Consider the following 21,293-nt stretch of genomic DNA (forward strand, 5'->3'; position numbering starts at 1 on the left):
GAATTCCTTACGCACTGCTAAGAACTTGGGACAGTGCGGATGATCTCCTCCTGGATCCGCAAGATGTCATTCGCATTCACTTTTCCATCACTGGGAACGTTGTATAAGTAAAGATGCGCACCGAAGAACAATGAACCGAAATTGTGAGCCACCAAGCTTGAAACCTCAAGTTTAAACACCCAGACGAACACATATGTGAAGTAGTGATTGGCCTCACGGATATCGGCCTGCGTACGATCAGGGATTTCAGTCTCCCGTTCGAGGTCCCACCTGATGTGGTCACGTCGGCTTTTAAACCGCATGGGAATGTACTCAGTCTCCTGGCCGAAAACGGAAAACCTTTGAGACCTACACTGTACTCAATGGTCTCCATCAAGTGAAAACTGAATTGGTAAGCATGTGCCAACTTACTTGGTTATAGGAGGATGCAGGCCCATCATTATGTATGAGGGACAGCCCCGTACCTGCGCTGGCTGCGACCAGGAATGGTATGTCCGTCAAAACTGTCTCCAGCGCCGTCTTGTGCAGACACTCCTCAACGACGCCGCCCCCACGGCATCGTCCATTGTTCATCCCGCCACCTACGCCGCTGTCATCGCACCAATTGCCGATCTTCCACATGACCCACGTGACCCGTTGCAGGTGATCACTGCCGTCTTGGATACTAATCCGACACTTTCCGCATCACTGCAGCTATAGGGCATGGAGACACTCGCCTGCCTAGTACCGCTGACCGCGACAAGAAGGTGGATCTAACGCCCGGTGTTGTACAGACTTCTGCCTTCCCTCCATCTGGCAAGAAGGTGGTGAATAACCGCTCCCTTTCCGACACAGTACAGCATGTACAACCCCGCGGAAGCACCGTAGATGGGGCCAAAAGATGACGACAACGTGTCTGACACACAGATGGACGGTAACGTTCCGCCACCTCGCTCGACGACATCTTCGCGTCGTAGTGACGCAGTGGTGCCGAGCTCTCCCGCAAGCGTTCTGGATGTCGTCTCTCCGGTTGTACACATTCCACGTGCGTGCACAGTGGACGACCTTTAGAGGAACACCACAACAGTATTGACGAATTTATTTGCTGATGGAGGATGACACTGTGCCACTGCCTGGTGCCGCGGAAGGGTATGTCCCGATAAAAGTGGACGGACGGGTCCGACACAGAGACGGAAAACGCGATGAAGGCTGCAGCTGATCCGTCCGTGGCGGCCGCCGCTGGAGCGGACGCCACCTTCCTGGCTCAACAGCTATACCATACGTGTGCGCCATAAACTGAAGACGTTACAAGATAAGCTGAATGTGGCAGATATGGATTTACCCTCCTCCAGGAGGTCTATGCCGAGGATTTCGCCGGCCCTTACGGATACACTGCTCACGGCTCCCACGTGTCTGCCACTGGGCAATGGGAATCCTGCTCCGTGTTGGCCTCATTGGCCTAGATGTCGATTTCCGCCCTGCTGCGAGAGGCATGGCGCTCACTCTAAATGACGTCAGGATCGTTAGTATCTATGCGCCCTCCGGAATGGGACAACGCCCTTTCTTCGCAGATGCGGTCGCGCCACTCTCCATGGGACGCCAGAGTGCCTTAATCTTCGTTGAGGATTTTAACTCCATCCATTCGCCGAAGAACCAACTGCCCCACTAGGCAGCATGTCCGGCGCTCTCCACCATCATAACCAAAATTTTAGTCGTGAAGAACACATAGTAGTATGTACATGGCGATAGGGCGGGTTTCAAGCACTACACCAGCCACTCCTCCAGCCTTATATATCGCGTCTATCTCTCACGTTCCATTGTTAGGGCCATTGAAGTATGGCTCATTACGTTTTCCGACCATGCGGCCTCCATACACACAGTCACCTTGCGCCATTAGATCGTATGGCATGGGCGAGGCCCCTGAAAATTGGACGCGACATACCTACATTCGCCGGAATGCCGACAGGTCGTGGCGGCAACGTGGACGCCATGTACCCCACGGCCTACCTTGGTGACTGCTATGCGCCGGCTCTTAGGAAGGCGTTGATTGGTCACGGCAGGGAGATCGCCTCCTGGAGGCCGCGCTCATTATATTTTTATTACCGCATTCTGCGAGATTGTTCTACACTGCTGCACTCATCTGCCCGTCAGCAAGCGATCAAAAGCGTGGATCATGGCCTTCACGGGATGGCACCTCGAAAGAACGATTATTCGTGCGCGCACCTTGGATAGAATGGACTACAAAGGCCCGTCGGCGTCGGCGACGGGCGCTGATCCAAGCTGTAACTTTAGCCGACGGTCGCTGTGTAACAACACAACATGTGATCGGAAATGTTCCCCACGCTGAAGACAGTCAACCAGACGCGAATGATGAAGTCTCTCGCCTTACGTATGGCACACTACCACGAGAAGCGCAGACGGCATTACTTGTGGAAGTGACGGAGGAGCAGATCACTCTCAAGTCGTCAGGGCCCGACGGCCTTACAGTTTTACAGGACCTACCGCCAATTACTGACGCCTGCCTGGACGAACATCCGTCGCGCCTTGATGGCCCCAAAAGTACAGCTTCTTGGTGTCTTCCTCGATGGATTGCACGTTCCTGTCCATAAACCAAACGTTGGAACCTCCTTCAGTGACTATCGCTCAGCAACGTTCCTGAACTGTGACATGAAGATCTTTATCCAGCTTTTGGCCGCACATCTCAGGAGGGTCACCCGGTACGTGGTGTCCTGCGATCAGGCCTCTTTAGGAGCGATCAAAACGTCCGGACTGCCTCATAGGGATACCCTGACATGATAGCGCTTGGGCGGGCGCAGCGCCTCACATGGTCCTGGCCTCCCTTGATTTCAGTCAAGCCTTCGGTAGGGTTGTTCACTTCCATCTGAGAGCGGTGACGCCGAATATGTGATTTCCAGACGCCGGGGCGCGACTTCTGCGATCCTGTATAATGGTCGTCTTACCATCCCGGTACAGCGAACGGTGCCACAAGAATGCCCTCTTTCCGCGATTCTGTACGCTTTCGACTTGGGATTGTTGCTGTGTTGTTTCCATCAATTCCTCATCGGCATCATTCTTGCTGTATACACTTTTCGTTGCGCGGCCTATGCTGCGACCTGGTCCTCCTCCTGCGCAACGGCAACGATGTTTAGGCAGCGCTGGAGTTGGTGGATTCCTATGATGCTGCTTCGGGTAGCGTCCTTAATGTTCACAAATCTCTCGCGATGCCTATAGGTTGTGGGCTGCGTGGTGATTGCGTCACTCCCCTGCGAATCAGTGACGTGGTACGATCCCTGAGTATTTATTCTACAACCGACTTGTGGCCATCAGTGCCCCCTTGTAGTAGGTGCTTTTTACGCCGCATCCGAGCAGATCTCTGAGACCAATGACTCCGAATCTTGGATATACTGCAACGCACCCGGTTTGCTAATGTTTATGTCGCGTTGCGAATCCTCAACGCGGCCCAGACTTTCCTTATCCCTCCGTCAATGGCCATACGAATATTGGTTGCATTGGATTCCTTTTTTAGTCAAGGATCGTTATTAAAAGTCAGCTATGAGCCCCACAACCTCCCGAAGGAAGCCTCAGTCTCTCTCATGTCCACCATCGAGCTACAACTCTCTTTGTAAGCAAGCATATCAAGATGTGGCGACGCACTCCGACATGCCTCACCAGCTTACTGCTGAGGGCCCTTAGCCGACATCATTCATTGCCCAAGTTCCGCTGACAGAGGTCCCTGTGCCCTTTTTTTACTTCATCCGTTCCTTCCTTGGTATACACTCCTGGCCATTAAAATTGCTACACCAAGAAGAAATGCAGATGATAAACGGGTATTCATTGGACAAATAAATTATACTAGAAGTGACATGTGATTACATTTTCACGCAATTTGGGTGCATATATCTCGAGAAATCAGTACCCAGAACAACCACCTCTGGCCGTAATAACGGCCTTGATACGCCTGGCCATTGAGTCAAACAGAGCTTGGATGGCGTGTACAGGTACAGCTGCCCATGCAGCTTCAATACGATACCACAGTTCATCAAGAGTAGTGAATGGCTTATTGTGACGAGCCAATTGCTCGGCCACCATTGACCAGACGTTTTCAGTTGGTGAGAGATCTGGAGAATATCCTGGCCAGGCAGCAGTCGAACATTTTCTGTATCCAGAAAGGCCCGTACAGGACCTGCAACATGCGGTCGTGCATTATCCTTCTGAAATGTAGGGTATCGCAGGGATCGAATGAAGGGTAGAGCCACGGGTCGTAACACATCTGAAATGTAACGTCCACTGTTCAAAGTGCCGTCAATGCGAACAAGAGTTGACCGAGACGTGTAAGCAATGACACCCCATACCATCACGCCTGGTGATACACTAGTATGGCGATGACGAATACACGCTTCCAATGTGCGTTCACCGCAATGTCGCCAAACTCGGATGAGACCATCATGAAGCTGTAAACAGAACCTGGATTCATCCAAAAAAAAAATGATGTTTTGCCATTTGTGCACCCAGGTTCGTCGTTGAGTACACCATCGCAGGCGCTCCTGTCTATGATGCAGCGTCAAGGGTAACCGCAGCCATGGTCTCCGAGCTGATAGTCCATACTGCTGCAAATGTCGTCGAACTGTTCTTGCAGATGGTTGTTGTCTTGCAAACGTCCCCATCTGTTGACTAAGGGATCGAGACGTGGCTGCACGATGCGTTACAAAAAATGGTTCAAATGGCTCTGAGCACTATGGGACTTAACATCTGAGGTCATCAATCCCCTAGAAATTAGAACTACTTAAACCTAACTAACCTAAGGACATCACACACATCCATGCCCGAGGCAGGATTCGAACCTACGACCGTAGCGGTCACGCGGTTCCAGACTGAAGTGCCTAGAACCGCACGGCCACAGGGGCCGGCGATGCGTTACAGCCATGCGGGTAAGATGCCTGTCCGCTCGACTGCTAGTGATACGAGGCCGTTGGGATCCAGCACGGCGTTCCGTACTACCCTCCTGAACCCACAGAGTCCATATTTTGCTAACAGCCATTGGATCTCGACCAACGCGAGCAGCAATGTCGCGATACGATAAACCGAAATCACATTAGGCTACAATCCGACCTTTATCAAAGTCGGAAACGCGATTGTACGCATTTCTCTTCCTTACACGAAGCATCACAACAACGTTTCACCAGGCAACGCCGGTCAAATACTGTTGTGTATGAGAAATCGGTTGGTAACTTTCCTCATGTGAGCACTTTGTAGGTGTCGCCACCGGCGCCAGTCTTGTGTGAATGCTCTGAAAAGCTAATCATTTCCATATCACAGTATTTTCTTCCTGTCGGTTAAATTTCACGTCTGTAGCACGTGATCTTCGTGGTGTAGCAATTTTAATGGCCAGTAGTGTAGCTTCATGTGGGCCTTGCTCCTCTCTCCACGTTTACCAACAGCCAAGTACATACCCCTGCTCTTGCGTCGGACGTCCGATCCACCTAGTATGTGACGGTTAGTGAGAAGTAGGTCTGCCAACCGCGTCTCTACCGGATCCACCTGGCGCCATCACCGTTATGTAACACGACGTCAGCCGCCGACTTGTGTGCGGCGAGTCGAGTAATGTCTGCCTTTTGGTCCGTCAGATGTTGTCGTTCATCACACGCACGACTACTGACAGCATCAACCCAAAAATGATTTTCTTTCCAGACATGAACTACTCGGTGATTTCTGTTAGCGGGCTGGCAGTCCACTATTTGTTTGGCGGTAGTGCCAAATCAGCCACCGATTTCTGGCAACACGTTAACGACGGACATTGTACAGTTGTTAGGAACCCAAAGTACCAACATTATTCCTCGAACTTTCTTCGGAGCGCTTTCCACAACCCCCTCGCAGATGGGTCATCCACGCAAGGACCAGCTGACGTATGTCTCTTCTTCCATTTTACAGATTTGATCCCCTTAGCAGTTTATCATACACACTTCCGAGAAGACGTGCATTGATGATCTCCTGCAATTTCACCACCGCGTGGGATTCTCCACGGAGATGGATTAATTCATGATAAAATAAAAAAATAAACAAATAAATAAAAAGTAAAAATAAGAGATTAGAAAAGTACCTTACTTTTGTCCTCCATTCCTGGCTTTTCCTTTTCCTGGTTGAAATTATTAGGGTCTTTCGTGATAAGGGCCAACGCCTGAAGTGGTGGAGCTCTTCTTTTGGGGCTTCTTCTTAAATATTTAGGGCAAAAGTGGCGGTGGCATTAGCTTCCCTTTCTTTTGTAGTTTTAGGTACTTTTATGAATTCGGGGATAAAAACCAAAGATCGTGCAGTTAAAAAAAATAAACGCTACTGCCTACTGAGCATGAGATCCCGGGTTCGACTTCGGGTCCAGCAAAGATTTTCATCTGTCGTCCCTGATTGTGCGTCATGTTCAGATGCAGCTGATATCACTTATCCCTTCCCTTCCAATTCCGTTCTCCCCTTCCCTCTTCAGTTTACATATAGCATATCAGGTCAATGGATTCCGCATGGGCCAGCCGGAGTGGCCGTGCGGTTCTAGGCGCTACAGTCTGGAGCCGAGCGACCGCTACGGTCGCAGGTTCGAATCTTGCCTCGGGCATGGATGTGTGTGATGTCCTTAGGTTATTTAGGTTTAATTAGTTCTAAGTTCTAGCCGACTGATGACCTCAGAAGTTAAGTCGCATAGTGCTCAGAGCCATTTGAACCAATTTTTGATTCCGCGTGGTTCCGTTTTATCGGACATGTCTCGACGGCTTCACCTAACTCTCTTGCTCTTGCATAAACACACACACACGCACACGCACACACACACACACACACACACACACACACACACACACACACACACACACACACCACTCACAGACAGGCAACTTTCACGTTCTCGCTTTACTATATAGTTCATCAACACATTCACATTAGGAAACATCAGACTTGTCATAGAATCAGCTTTTTCTTTGGAAATAAAAGATGCTTTTCATGTGTAGTATTGTTAGCTGCCCTCTTTCTTTCGACTGATAATATTAGTGTTAGATGTTGCGGTCTCAATAGCGGATGGTTGGGGTAAACGCGCAACCGAGCAGAAATTTTAGCTCCAGCGCACGTCCAAGGGGGGATTATATATCGCTCCGTTATCATCCTTTGGTCAACTTGGCTGGAGAATCGCTAAATTTTTACTGTGCTTGCTAGAAATTGATGGGAACTGCAGAATACGGCAATATTTGTAACAATATTAATAAAGTAGGATAGTTACATAATTGAAGAAACAAGTATTTACAACTGTAATTAAAAAATTTCACTTTATTACATAAAACTGTATTCACTTGCAAATTGCAGCCTCTCAGTAATGAAACTAAATAAAGACAAGTTTGCCGAGAACAGTTATTAGGCAAAGTTCCTAAGTTTGTGCAGTAAGGCTAGCAGTACATCAGATATGAACAAATCGAACCCCAATACGCACGTGGGCGCTCAATTTTGAATGCAGCTTAATTTCATTGAAATGTGGAGTTAAAGTTCTCATATGAATTCTGTAATCAGTGATAAGTGATATTAGAACTGTCAAATGATATCTGTTTAGGTCCTCATTAGCGCTACTAGTTCACGGGGAATTAATTTAAACAGACAATAGAGTTCACTGCTTTCCATTCGGCGCGGCCAGTATGCCGCACAAAATATCTCCCAAACGCTGCATATCCTAAAATCACCGCCCAGAGACCGCGACTGGGGTACGAAAGACACTGTGCCGCAGGTGCATCTCCGCTATAAAGCTTCCCTGAGGTCACACGGCCGTGATCACCACAATGAAAATTACTTTTATGGGCATAATTATTGCAAATACAACATTACAACCATATACGTATAAGGACAGCTGTCTATCTTGCGATCTTGCGTCGTCTAAAACCCACATTACAGCCCTCCGTCTACGGTTTATTACTGACAAAATACGTACTGGAACCTTTCCGCAAAATTTGTTTATTTGCAGGAAACACGTTTATCAATTAACATAAAAATATAGTGGCAAGCTATTCCGAACCGTGTTTTGAAGACCTTTCGCTTAGTACCTCATAATTTACAACACATGCAGCCTGCTGAAGTCACAGACGACTTTGTTAATGACTGGTTCAATTAAATCTAATACAACTATTGAAACACTGAATACTGCAAAATGATTAAGACATGAAAAATATAGTTGCAGTGCCTTGACTGTCCTGACTTCATAGTACGTGCTACTGTAGAGAATTGCGTATTCTGGCATATTTGTTGAACTGAAAAATGTTTAGTTCCTGAAATGTTAAAACAATTTTATCAATCAAAGGATACTTCTCAAAGATTACAGTGCCTAAACAGGTAAACACTGAGGTCACAAAAGTCACGGGATGCCTTCTAATATCGTGTCGAACCACATCACATTTTTCCTGGCGTAATGCTGCAATTCGATGTGGCTTGAACTCAACAAGTCGTTGGAAGCCCCCTGCAGAAATAATCAGCAGCCGTCCATAGTTGCGGAAGTGTTGCCGGTGCAGGATTTTGTGCGCGAACTGACCCCTCGATTATATTCCATAACTTTTCGGTAGGATTCATGTCGGGCGATGTGGGTGGCCGCTTTATTCGCTCGATTTCTCCACAAATTTCTTCAGACCAATCGCCAACAGGTGTGGCCTGGTGACACGTTTGGGAAACTGAAAACGATGAATGGCTGCAAATGGTCTCCAAGTAGCTGAACGTAACCATTTCCAGTCGATGACTGGTTCAGTTGGACGAGAGCACCCATTCCATTCCGTGTAAACACAGTCCACAGCACTATGGTACCACCACCAGCTTCCACAGTGACTTGTTGGCAACTTGGATCCAAGGCTTCGTGAGGTCCGCACCACACTCGCACTCCATCATCAGCTGTTACCAACTGAAATCAGGACTCACTTGACCAGGCCACTGTGTTCCAGTCTTGTGGGTTCCAACCGATATGGTGACGAGCCCGGAGAGGCGCTGCAGGTGATGTCGTGCCGCTGGCGAAGGCACACGCGTCGGTTGTCTGCAGCCATAGTCCATTAACACCAGATTTCACCGCACTGTTCTAACGGATATGTTCGTCGTATGTCCCACACGCAGTGTTGATTGTCTGTTACCAACGACAACTCAACGCAAACGCCACTGTTTTTGGTCGTTAAGTGAAGGACGTCGGCGAGTGCGTTCTCCGTGGTGAGACGTAAAGCCTGAAATTTGGTATTCCGGCACGCTCGAAACACCGAATTCCCTAAAGATTTGCGACATAGAATGTCCCACACGTCTAGCTCCAAATACCAATCCGCTTCCAAAGTCTATTGATACCCGTCGTGCGCTCATAATCACGTCGGAAACCTTTTCACATGAATCACACGAGTACAAATGACAGATCCGCCATTGCACTGTCCTCTTATACCTTATGTACGCGATACTACCGCCATCTGTGTATCTGCATATCGCTATCCCTTGGCTATTGTCACCTGAACATATTTTCTGTATTTTCCACCTGGTTTGATTTCGTAGCGCCGGCCGGAGTGGCAGAGCGGTTCTAGGCGCTACAGTCTGGAACAGCGCGACCACTACGGTTCGAATCCTGCCTCGGGCATGGATGTGTGTGATGTCCTTAGGTTAGTTAGGTTTAAGTAGTTCTAAGTTCTAGAGGATTGATGACCTCAGAAGTTAAGTCCCGTAGTGCTCAGAGCCATTTGAACCATTTTTTTTGATTTCGTTGCGCCTCAATTTCTCTTACAGTTAATCTGTTAGGGAAATTATCGATGATGATACTGATTAATTCTGCTCTAGCTTGCGTGTTTATTGGCGTATGGACTCGTCTCATCGAAGTGCTCAGCTTGGTGGCTTTGGAATTAATGAAGCGTTACTGGGTTGTGCAACCCTAAATGCCCATGATTTTTACGTAGACATATTTTGCTTCAATGATCACTCTTGCCACAACACCTCTTCCGTGCGGACGTGACGAATTTTGGAGGGAGGGAAATCCAGCGTGTGGTCAGTGTCTCGCGCGCCTTGCCGTTGCTCCAAAAGCCTGGAGTCGTGCTGGAACTACATGGACTGTTATCACCGCTACTGACCGCAATGCGCGTTTAAAAACGAGCGCTTGTGTGTATGTAATATTACAGTAAAATTAAACTGGAAGTTATACAACTGTTTCATTGCCAGGCTTTGTGCTAAAGTTATTAACATATGCAGGGATAAGAAACAAACATTCTTAAAGTAACGTAACAACATCGACAATATTACTTGGGATCAGAAGCACAAAATTCAGTCTTAAATAATGATTTGAAATTCTGGAAATTCTACGTTTTATTGCTCTCAATACGAACACTGGGTGTTTAAGTGCCTGAACGTAAATCTCAGACTTCTCAGTTAGGGCCATTTTATTGTTCTCCGTCACATCCACCGTTTCTAAATTTTATTTCAAACTGTATCCGTTACGACTGTGAGGCGAAATTTAGCTGTAATGAGCTATGGCTGCAGGCGACCGACGCGAGTTCCTTTGCCAGCAGCACGACATCACCTGCAGCGCCCCCCCCTGGGTTCGTGACCATATCGGTTGGATCCTAAACGACTGGAAAACCGTGGCCTAGTTGCATGAGCCCTATTTCGGTTGGTAAGAGCTAATGGTAGGGTCACAGTGTAGTGCAGGCCCCACAAAGCCATGTTCCCAGGTTGTCAGTAAGGCACTATGGAAAATGGTGCGTACCATGTTTACATGGAACGGACTGGGTCCTCCGCTACAAATGAACTTGTCGTTGATTGAAAATGGCTGTATTCGACTGCCTGGAGACCATTTGCAGCCATTCGAGGACTTCATGTCCCTAAACATGCTGCCGGGTCGCAATCGTACGCGTTTAGTTTGAAGAACGTTCTGGACAAGTAGAGCGAATGATTTGGCTTCCCACGTTGTCCCACATGACTCCATCGAACATGTATAGCACACAGTCGAGAGCTCAGATCGTGCACAAAATCCAGCACCGGCAACACTTCCGCAATTATGGACGGCTACAGAGGCAGCACGGGTCAGTATTTCTGCTGGGTTCTTCCAACGACTTGTTGAGTCCATGCCACGTCGAGCTGCTGCACTGCGCCGGAGTTCCGACACTATGTTAGGAGGTATCCCATGAGTTTCGTCACACCAGTGTAAAGCTAAGAAAAGTATATTTTAAAGTATTATCAATGAGGTCATCATTAGAGTCATCAAAATCTTCAAGCAGTCTACCGACTAAGATTGCATTGTGGTCAAGGCTATGGACTCTTATTCGAGAGGAGTGGGGTACTAATAAATTTTAAAATTTTTTGCAATATCAGCCTTCTGACTAGTTTGATGTGGCCAGTCACGAATTTTTCTCATGTGCTGATCTCTTTATCTGAGAGTAGCACTTCCATCCAACGTGCTGTACCCCCGGCCAAATTTAGTTTTCCTGGTTTCCTTAAATCGCTTAAGTCAAATTCTGGTTCCGCTCCTTTGAAATGAAGTCACAGTTCATTTCTTTTCCAATATTTTTACAATCATGGTTTGGGCTCCTGTGTTAAAGTCCTTGTTGACAACAGGATTTTCAACGGTGACCTTCGTTAGATGTTTAATTTAAGCGGAAAATAATGGTCTCATTCGCTTGAAATAGCATTGATAAACTATATCTAGATTTGTAGATGACGGCTTGAAAGAGTCTAATGGCTCTATCAATATATTCCCTCAGTCTGTATCTTTAGAAGTGGGATGTACCTGATTTGCTAAGGGCCTCAGACAGTGAAATGTTTCTGGTAGCTTTCCCACTATGCTAAGCAGTACCTGAATGCTACCGCTTGTGCTTTCCGACCAAAATCCAGAGAAGGTAATTATAGAATGGACTGGGTCCTGTAGTACAGATGAACTTGTCGTTGACTGGAAATGGCTATGTTCGACTGCTTGGAGACCATTTGCAGCCATTCAAGGACTTGATGCCCTAAACGTGCTGCCGGGTCTCAATCGTTCGCGTTTAGTTTGAAGAACATTGTGGACAAGTCGAGCGAATGGACCCCGAGACAAGTCACAGATATGTCACTTAACTATACTACCAGGATGACAAATAAAAGAAAAAAAGTAATGAGATATTGGAAATATTGGATTGTCCGACAGCACAAGCAGGAGCATGATTGATCTGTGAGATAAAAGGCAAGGACAGTGCAATGACGCAAATACAGGTTATCATGAAGGTAATGGTTCAAATGGCTCTGAGCACTATGGGACTCAACTGCTGAGGTCATTAGTCCCCTAGAACTTAGAACTAGTTAAACCTAACTAACCTAAGGACATCACAAACATCCATGCCCGAGGCAGGATTCGAACCTGCGACCGTAGCGGTCTTGCGGTTCCAGACTGCAGCGCCTTTAACCGCACGGCCACTTCGGCCGGCTATCATGAAGGTAAAATGAGTTGAAGGCTGGGTAGTAACATTATTCCACCTTGTCTCGTTCGTAATGATGGAGGTGAAAAAGAACCAACTGAGCTTAGTGTAACGTGTCTAACGCGTCGCTTGACCAGGAATCAACAATGAATTTTACGAATTTAATGACTTTTTTCATCATATATATATATGGTCTCAAAAATGATAGAATATTAATCTTTAAATGTGTGTACAACAGTCTGTGCACACAATTCATAGTACTCATTGTGTTGCTTATCGATGAAACAATTGCAAGCTAATGGGTATTATATAATTCTACGAAGCGGAATTTCATTTACGTATTTCGTCTTTTTCCACCCAATATGTGATAATTATAAAACTATTTTGTTTCGAAAATGAGTATTATTTAAATTCGGTGACATCATATATATTTATTTCATATAATTATATTACTCCCTCCTCTGCAAAACTATCATTGCTACCGAGAATCTATACCACATTTTATGCCGGTCATTTGTTGGCCTCTGACATCCTTTTCTAAATATGACTTTCACGTAGTAGATAAGCTGACATCTCTTACATCCTCACCTCAGTATGGGTAAGGCAGGAGCAATAGATAAATCCAGAAACTCAGAAGATCCATATATATATTTTTAACCTTTTGTACCAAAAAATAAAATATCAATACCATTCAAAAAATTGTGTAAATTTTGACGACCTTTTAAAGTGAAATTCACACTGCTACACATATTCACGAGCCAAAAACGCTCGGAAATTAGGACTTAATTCAATCCAAGAAGAGCATACTCTCGTTTTGTGACGGTCCAGATTTGTTCTGTAGGACAGACGTTGAGAGCCACACGAGCAATGTTATTAGAATGTCCCTCGATATTTTCTGACAGCTCACAGGAAATAGTGTAATGTATTACTGACCTGAGGGCATGGGTCGCCTGTTTGCTGATACAGGCGGAAGAAAACTGCCTTATCTGATCGGACAGTGGGACACAATATCATTAGCCTGTGAGAATCGATGAGAGACCTATCATTTCTTCTAGTATAAAATTTCACGACATATAACTGGAAAACACTCATACCACTTATGTCCTACTGGCAAGTGTATCCATAGCCTTACATTATACTCGAAGTGCTATTATACCGAGATGTACTGCATCGAGCCACCTGTTACGGTATTTCTGTGGCTGTCTAATCCCTGTGACCATTGACATGAAATGAGCATGTGCACGTGTAGAGTGTGTATCGAGGACGTCGTTCTGGATATGATTTCGCCGGCTATGATTGTGCAACACTAGATTGGCGAATAATTTTCTGCAGTTACAGTCAGAGACAATCACAATCACCGACGACAACTTTCATCAACACGTTGCTACCTGCGGTTGTAGGGACTGACAGCGGCGAATTTCCTCGAATGGAGGTGCCCACGTTACACCCTTCAAGCGGAAATTACATGTTTCACGACCACAGAGATGTAGTGTTTTACGAATCACCCGTACATAATCTGGCCGTCATCAGACGCGCAGCAATCGCGTGTCTCCTCATTCTGCTGTCGACTCCAGTGCGGTGTCTGATGTCTCAGTAAAGTAATTTAATGCACCACACGTCAAAGTGTTAAGGATCCCTCTCTCTTCGACACTGCAGCTACCCCTAATTCTGTTAATCATAAACCTAATACCAACACTTTCCTGCATATGATCTCCCACAAGTATCACTGACTTCTTGTTAAATTAGTAGCAACGCTCTAGAAAACGTGTAGATATCACAGCAACAAATAGCAGTTTTTTTTAACTTCAATTTTATTACGAGATGACTCTCTTTTGTCAAGTAACAAAATATGAAATGGAATCGTAGTAGTGGTTGCGCAAAATGAACATGGAAAAGAAAAACAACTCATCTGCTGAAACCCAAGTACATCGAGTTATACACGACATGAGTTAACTGACAGTGATAAAGTTGGTTCACATGGCTCTGAGCACTATGGGACTTAACATCTATCGTCATCAGTCCCCTAGAACTTAGAACTACTTAAACCTAACTAACCTAAGGACATCACACAACACCCAGCCATCACGAGGCAGAGAAAATCCCTGACCCCGCCGGGAATCGAACCCGGGAACCCGGGCGTGGGATGATAAAGTTGGATGAGTGGTAAAGGATTTGGTCACTGGGAACCATTAGCTCCCTTTCTTCATTATTAGTATGCTGTCTCGTAGTGATTATTTCAACGACAAAATTTGTGGTGCGAATTAGAGCAGCAAACACTATAAAAACTGGCAACCCTGATTCAAAAATAAAGTTTTGTATCCTCTTAGCTGCCCTTGCTTCCACATAGAGGAATATTCATGTGGCTAATTGACGTCCCTGAACTTTTAGTCTGCTTTCTCCGGTACATACAATATGCTAGTTGTACTAGACACACGTTTTCTAATATTAGTACCAATACCTAAAACCAAAGCAGTAAGAAGTTCATTTGCGAACCTTTTGTTTCTCTATTACTAATGGAAGAACATTCCGAAAGGTTCTCAAGTCTGAAATTCGTACAGTTGTTGTGCTCATCTTGCTTCTAGAAACGCATTCTCTAGCCGTATCATGACTATTCCTACCCCTTGAAAACAAACGGTGTCAAACGGTTTCGTAGGTTTCGATGACAAGTTCCTTGAATTACCAGTGTCTGCTGAATAAACTTTTGATGACCCAATCGGTAATAGCCCAAATTATTGAGATGTGAAGAACGTGAGAATAGTAGTTATTTTTGGACTGTAACCGTGCTGGCTGCCAAAAGTCGACAGACTGATAATGCACTTGCTGCCTAGCTGGCAGACAGTTAAATCAATTAAAGTTCGTATAAGGTTTTGATCAGGTAAATACTCCTAGTATGGCACACAGTATGGTATTTTGTTTTGCCGAAATATGATTTTATTGATGTTGTCGCCTATTAAGTAGTCATGTCTAAATAGTTTCCGCCATTCACATATGAATGGTCATAATCCTGGTCCTTAGTTTTGTCCTAATAATATAGAAGTCCTACGGCATTAATTTGATGCATTTGATTAGTGCAGGGAGGCAAATCAACATTAGTCTTGCCCATTATTGCCCTCACTGAAACCGAATTGTGCGGTTCCGCCCCTGTGATTATAGTCAAGCAAACAGGTGTCCTTAAAGAGCAGTAGGAGACCTTTTACTGCCTCCTTATTAGAAATGATTTCTTCATGACTTAATGACCAGAATATTCTGTCTTTAGCCCTCCAGCGCTTCGCATTGGAAGATTAGGTGTGGTGTGGGTTTGTCCTCCTCGCCGTACTTACGAGTTTCTTACACTTCACCCTCTGCATGGAGGTGTTTCCCAAGATTCCCATGGCCAGTCATAAATCTTCCCATGAGTTTAACCTGTCCCCAGTTCAGTCTTACCGAACTTCTCTTGAAACATGGCTTTGGCATCATTAGCTTGCCAAATTTTTATTTTTGGATCTTAGTCCAATATTCTACGCTCTGCCTTCTGTTACAGCTACGAAGTTTTGAGTCTTCCATCTTCTTAGTGATGGTTAGGGCAGGTTTCGGTCCAATGGAGTCGCCGTGCCTATCCTAGCCAGCCTATCAGCTTAATCAGTGTCACAAATTTCAGAGTGACCAGGGACCTACAGCAGCTACCCTGCTCCTTCCACTTCCCCTCACAAGGGCTCCACTGCAGTCTGCAACAAACTTTGACATCACTGCATGGTCTGAAAGGGCAAAGCGGCTTGCTGTCTGAGTAAACGTAGATGCTACGATCCCTTTAGCACCTGCACAAATTCTCCTCTGATAGCGGATATATCCGCCTGGATATTCAAGGGTTTATTAAAGCAGTTGGAAGTTACTGGACGGTCAGCCTACATGTCGCCGACCATAGCTATATTTACCAGATTTACTAGATTTATGTAAGATTCTGGATATGCTAAAGGTATTTAGTTATTTACAGTTTCTGACCTGTATGCCCGTGCCGCTGCCTCCATTGTAATTCAAAGGTGTAATGCGGGCATGGTCTCCACCCCAGTAGTGGTTATGCTCCTTATTCCACTTGTTGTAGCTAAGCTCCATTGCAGCCACTTTCAGTTCTACTTTGTTTCGCCATAATTGAGTCCCATAAATTATCGAAGGTATTATTACAGCGGTGTATTTCCAATGCATACTCCTGGGGCCTTGATCCTAGTTTTACCATAAGTTCTTAAGAGTATCTTTCGCATTGGGAAATAAATTCTTTATGCGAGAGATTCGTGATAATTTCACATCCAGGGTTACCCGCCGGCCGCGGTGGTCTCGCGGTTAAGGCGCTCAGTCCGGAACCGCGCGACTGCTACGGTCGCAGGTTCGAATCCTGCCTCGGGAATGGATGTGTGTGATGTCCTTAGGTTAGTTAGGTTTAAGTAGTTCTAAGTTCTAGGGGACTGATGACCACAGAAGTTAAGTTCCATAGTGCTCAGAGCCAGCCAGGGTTACCCCTACATACCTCACTACCCCCTGTATAGGTAGACCAATACTCGAGGAGCTTTAAATACCAGTACGTCCGGTGGATATGCTTCCTCGTAAATAATACAGTTTTCTGGCGGCCAACTCTTAAATCGGTTTTATGCCCCTTTATGGTCTGTGACAGTTTTGTCAAGTATTAATATGACTAATTCGGCTGCGTATTCTTGGCAAAAGTATCCTCTACTATTTAACCCTTCAATGAGTCCATTTACAACTGGTTTTCACAGTAATGGGATCAGGATCCCTCCACGCCGACTGCCCCCCACCCCCCCCCCTCCCTCCGGTAGTGTTGATCACTATTTTCTAATTCATCATGGTGGATTCTACCTTTCTTCTACTTAGTATGGTATCAATCCACCTTCATATGCTCTTCTGTTCCGCAGCTCTAACCATCGACTCGAAGGTCATATAGCCAAAAGCCTCCTCGACATCCAGAAAGATGCAGAGAGCTCTATCCTGAAAGTGTGTATTTTTCTCCACCTTCTCAGTATGTGCTGGTTCATATGAGTTGCCTGGTTGATATGCCTGTTGGTTTACATGTAGAGGACCCTCAGTTATTCTCTTTTGCCTAACGTCCCCATTAATCAGTTCGCCTTATGTCTTGAGAAGAAAGGAGAACACATTGATCGCTCTCATATCCTTAGCCTTCAACTGATTAATAATTCCTGGCTCCGGAATGAATACGCCTCTCACTGTCTTCTAAGCACTAGGAAGGATTCGTGCTGCTAGGCTAACCCTAATTTTAGGAATCTAATTACACTCTCTCCTCTTTGTTGTATTACAGCTGGGAAGTTTATACCTGGACTTCGTATGGCATTGTTAGCGGGGAAATTCCATGAGATGGGTTGAGCTGTCTGTCGGAAAGGGTGGTCTTTTCCGCAAACATTATCCTCTGCAGTCCTTGGAGATATGTGAGAGTTACGTCGTATGTGTATTTGCAGAGTGTAGGTGAGTGTGGTGAATGGCTGTGTAGTGTAGTGTTGTTGTTGTGTTCTGTGAGATGAGAAGCTGAGAAAAGAGAGAGGGTGAAACCCAGTGCCGGCACATAGCCTACCGTTGTTGCATAGCACCAGGAGGATCCCATCAGACTGAAGGAACTCCATCAGCAGTGTCCTCATTTCCTGAGGCAATGCGGAGAGGTTTGGAATTTAATTCAGCACATAGTCACGCACATTGGTGAGCTGTAACTTTAAGCCATCACCTCTTCTCCACTTTCCGGCCAGATACTGTCAGTGGGAATTTAATTCAAGATACAAACCGCCCACTTCCGATTCGATCGGCACAGCGTAAACGTGCATTAGCGATCTCGGTTACGGAGGCGGTTAAATTGAAATTGACTACAATGTGTACAAGATTTCGAGATAATAGTGATGCTAGGTGCTATTTTTGTTCATAACAAAGTTATATCAAGGCGAACGGAAGTGTTACATGCGCAATCATGCATAACCAACACTACTGTTGTCGTTCTAACAGCTGATACCGTATAATTCACGTTATGGGGGGAACTATAATACGAACATTGTGACTAATTTTTGCTAGCACATTTTGTGACATTTAGGGAACATAATATCTGCCTAAAGACTTTGTTGACAGCTCCTGTAAGACGTGCTGGATGCAGTGTGGACTAGAATACATATTAATTTTAAACTTCTGCTACTTTCTAGCCTGAACCGTGCCATGACGTTTTTAATCTACTGAAAAAATTCAGAGCATGCATGTAAATGTAGAAACAAGAGCCGGATAGTTATAACTGGTTGTGAATCTCTGACTGGAGAACGTTGATAAATGTTCTTTTACTAATAAATTACATGAATAATTTTCATACGTACGCTAACACAATTTTTCCTGTTTTGGTATAAGCAATCTGTTACCAAATTGTGTGAAAGAGTCTATGAGGGGCATTCAATGAGTAACGCATCTCATTTTTTTCTGAAAGCAGGTGGGTTTTATTCAGGATTCCAAGACACCATACTATTCCACACTTTTACGACTACAGAACTCTATTGTTCCACATAATCTCCTTTCAATGCGACGACCTTAGGCCACCATACTGGGAGGGCCTTTTCACCCGCATGGTACCACTCTACTGGGGAACGTCGGAACCAACGTCTTGCTGCATATAATCTCTCCGTCACGCACGTGCTGCTTCCCGCGGAGTGCTTCGGAAGGCGTGAGTCCCGGGATGTGAGGTGAGTGAAGAAGAACAGTCCACCAAAGTTATGTCAGCTCCTCCAGGGTGCGCAGACTCATTTGAGGACTTGCTATGTCATGCAGAAGAAATTAGTTTGCGTTTTTATGACGACGAACACGCTGAAGTCGTTTCTCCACTTTCTTGAGGGCAGCATAGTACACTGCAGAATTGATCGTTGCACCGGGAGGAAGGATATCAAACAGAATAACTCGTTCAGAGTCCCACAAGAGTGCCGCTAAGACTTTGAAGTTTTTCTTCGGAGGAGAGGTTGCGTTGCGCTACTCCAAGGATTGCCGTTTTGTTTTCGGTTAGAAGTGATAAACCTATTTTTAATCGCCTGTGACGATGTTCGAAAGAAAATTTTCACGGCCAACCTCGTAACGCACAAGGAATTCCACAGAGACGTCCTTCGTTGCTCTTTATGGTCTTCTGTTAGGCGGCGAGAAATCCAGCAGTCACACACCCTAACTCATGGAAGAGTTTGTCAGCGCTTCCAACAGAGACGTCAAGTCGTACAGCAATGTGTTTGACTGTAATCCGACGATCGCCTCTAATGAAAGTGTTCGCGCGCTCCAGCATTGCAAGAGTCACAGCTATGTGTGGCGGCCGACATGAGGGAGAACGAACAGGTTTGCGTGACATTGTTGCGTCGATGACACACTTCTCGCCCAACGACTCGTCGTGCTTTTGATCATTGCCAAGCCTCAGAAGACATACCGCAAGCGCCCATGTACATCAGACATGCTTTGGTTTTCAACCAAAACAAACTGCATGACAGCTCTTTGCTTGGAACACATCTCCGCTACAGACGCCATTTTGAAGACTAAGTATAGCGTCCGAACTATCGGAACTTCATGAAACTATAGAGGTAGAAGGAAGGAAACTCTGCGATGTCCCAAAACCAATTCAGCATTTTTTCAAGGGAAAGTGGCCGAGAAAATAAGTGTTGCATTACTAATTGAAAGTCGCTCCCATGATGTCTGACATGTGATCCTGTAAATGAATAGTGCTAGTTATCGTAAACTGTTTGTGTTATCGCTGATTATTTTGTCTGCCAACAGGAAGCAAGTACGAACCCATGCTGGAAGAAGACGCATACCGGGTGCACATGAGGCTGACGATACGCGTCATGAGCATGGCGGACTTTGGCCACTACAAGTGCGTCTCCAAGAACTCCCTCGGCGACGCCGAGGGCACAGTCAGGATTTACAGTACGTACAGCGCAGCGGAAGTAGCGTAGTACCATTACAACGTAATGAGATGCTTAAGTTAAGGTTCCAACCTCCTTGCAGTATAAACGGTGAAAGCGGTGATCATTGAATTGACATCGACACACTATCTACGGCTTTCTCACAGTGAAGACGTTGTTGGCAGGACGTTTCGACTGCTCTCTCCCTTTCCTTTCCCAATTTATCCTTCTGAAGACAAATTACGGGAACAATGGTTTATTCAACAAATATCGTTACTAGCATGACACACAAAATGACAATAAACTAATAGTTCTGAATGCCTGTATACTGGTAGTAACCATTGGACACAGCCACGCGTTTTATGCCTCTTCGTAAATGTATATATGATAGTAATTACAAACTATGGACTCTCGGCTGAAATGTAAGGTCACAATAAAATGATTATGATTATGGAAATGTGTATACATTTAATAATGGAGAGGATGTGTACTCCAGTAGGTGAATGAGACAGAGAAGAGCCGGTACATTACGTCAACCTCCCCCCCTCTCCCCCCCCCCCCAAATCATCTGTGAGTAAAGTGGCAGAAAACAAACGTTATGATAGTGAGCCCACACTATTAAGAAAAAAATCGAGTTACGATATAGATGGCACAGAATTCTGTAAAAAATAATTTGATGTTCTTCGTGGAAAGTATTCTTCCTTGCAAATGAAAAGCTATATCTGATGAAGTGTTTGTCAGCGAACCCGGTTACCCGGCCAGTTCGGAGCAATATGCTCTCCCCCTACACCTCCTTTACTACGAAAGGAGTTATTGTGTCGCTGAGGAATAGGAGTGTGGCGTGAGCAAGCGGAGGGGGATATTGGGTGGAGTAGAGGGGGCGGGAGAGGACATGCAACATTTCACTGCAGTATGGGTGTTTAGTAGATGAAGTTAAAAGGCGAGTAAATCGGAGGTTCCATTATCGTTCACCTCCGCTCATCTACAGTGCTGTGACAGCAGAGAAAGA

At 45.7% G+C, this 21,293-nt stretch overlaps 1 protein-coding gene across 1 annotated transcript in view; it reads left to right on the plus strand.

Moving 5' to 3' along the window:
• LOC124613005 (lachesin-like) overlaps positions 1-21,293 on the plus strand; it is a 539,970-nt gene that overhangs the window by 468,786 nt on the left and 49,891 nt on the right. The window contains exon 7 of the mRNA XM_047141558.1: positions 20,157-20,306. Coding sequence (XP_046997514.1) covers positions 20,157-20,306 — 150 coding nt within the window. The remainder of the gene's footprint in view (positions 1-20,156; positions 20,307-21,293) is intronic.

Source organism: Schistocerca americana, chromosome 4, assembly GCF_021461395.2.
Source record: "Schistocerca americana isolate TAMUIC-IGC-003095 chromosome 4, iqSchAmer2.1, whole genome shotgun sequence".
NCBI lineage: Eukaryota > Metazoa > Arthropoda > Insecta > Orthoptera > Acrididae > Schistocerca > Schistocerca americana.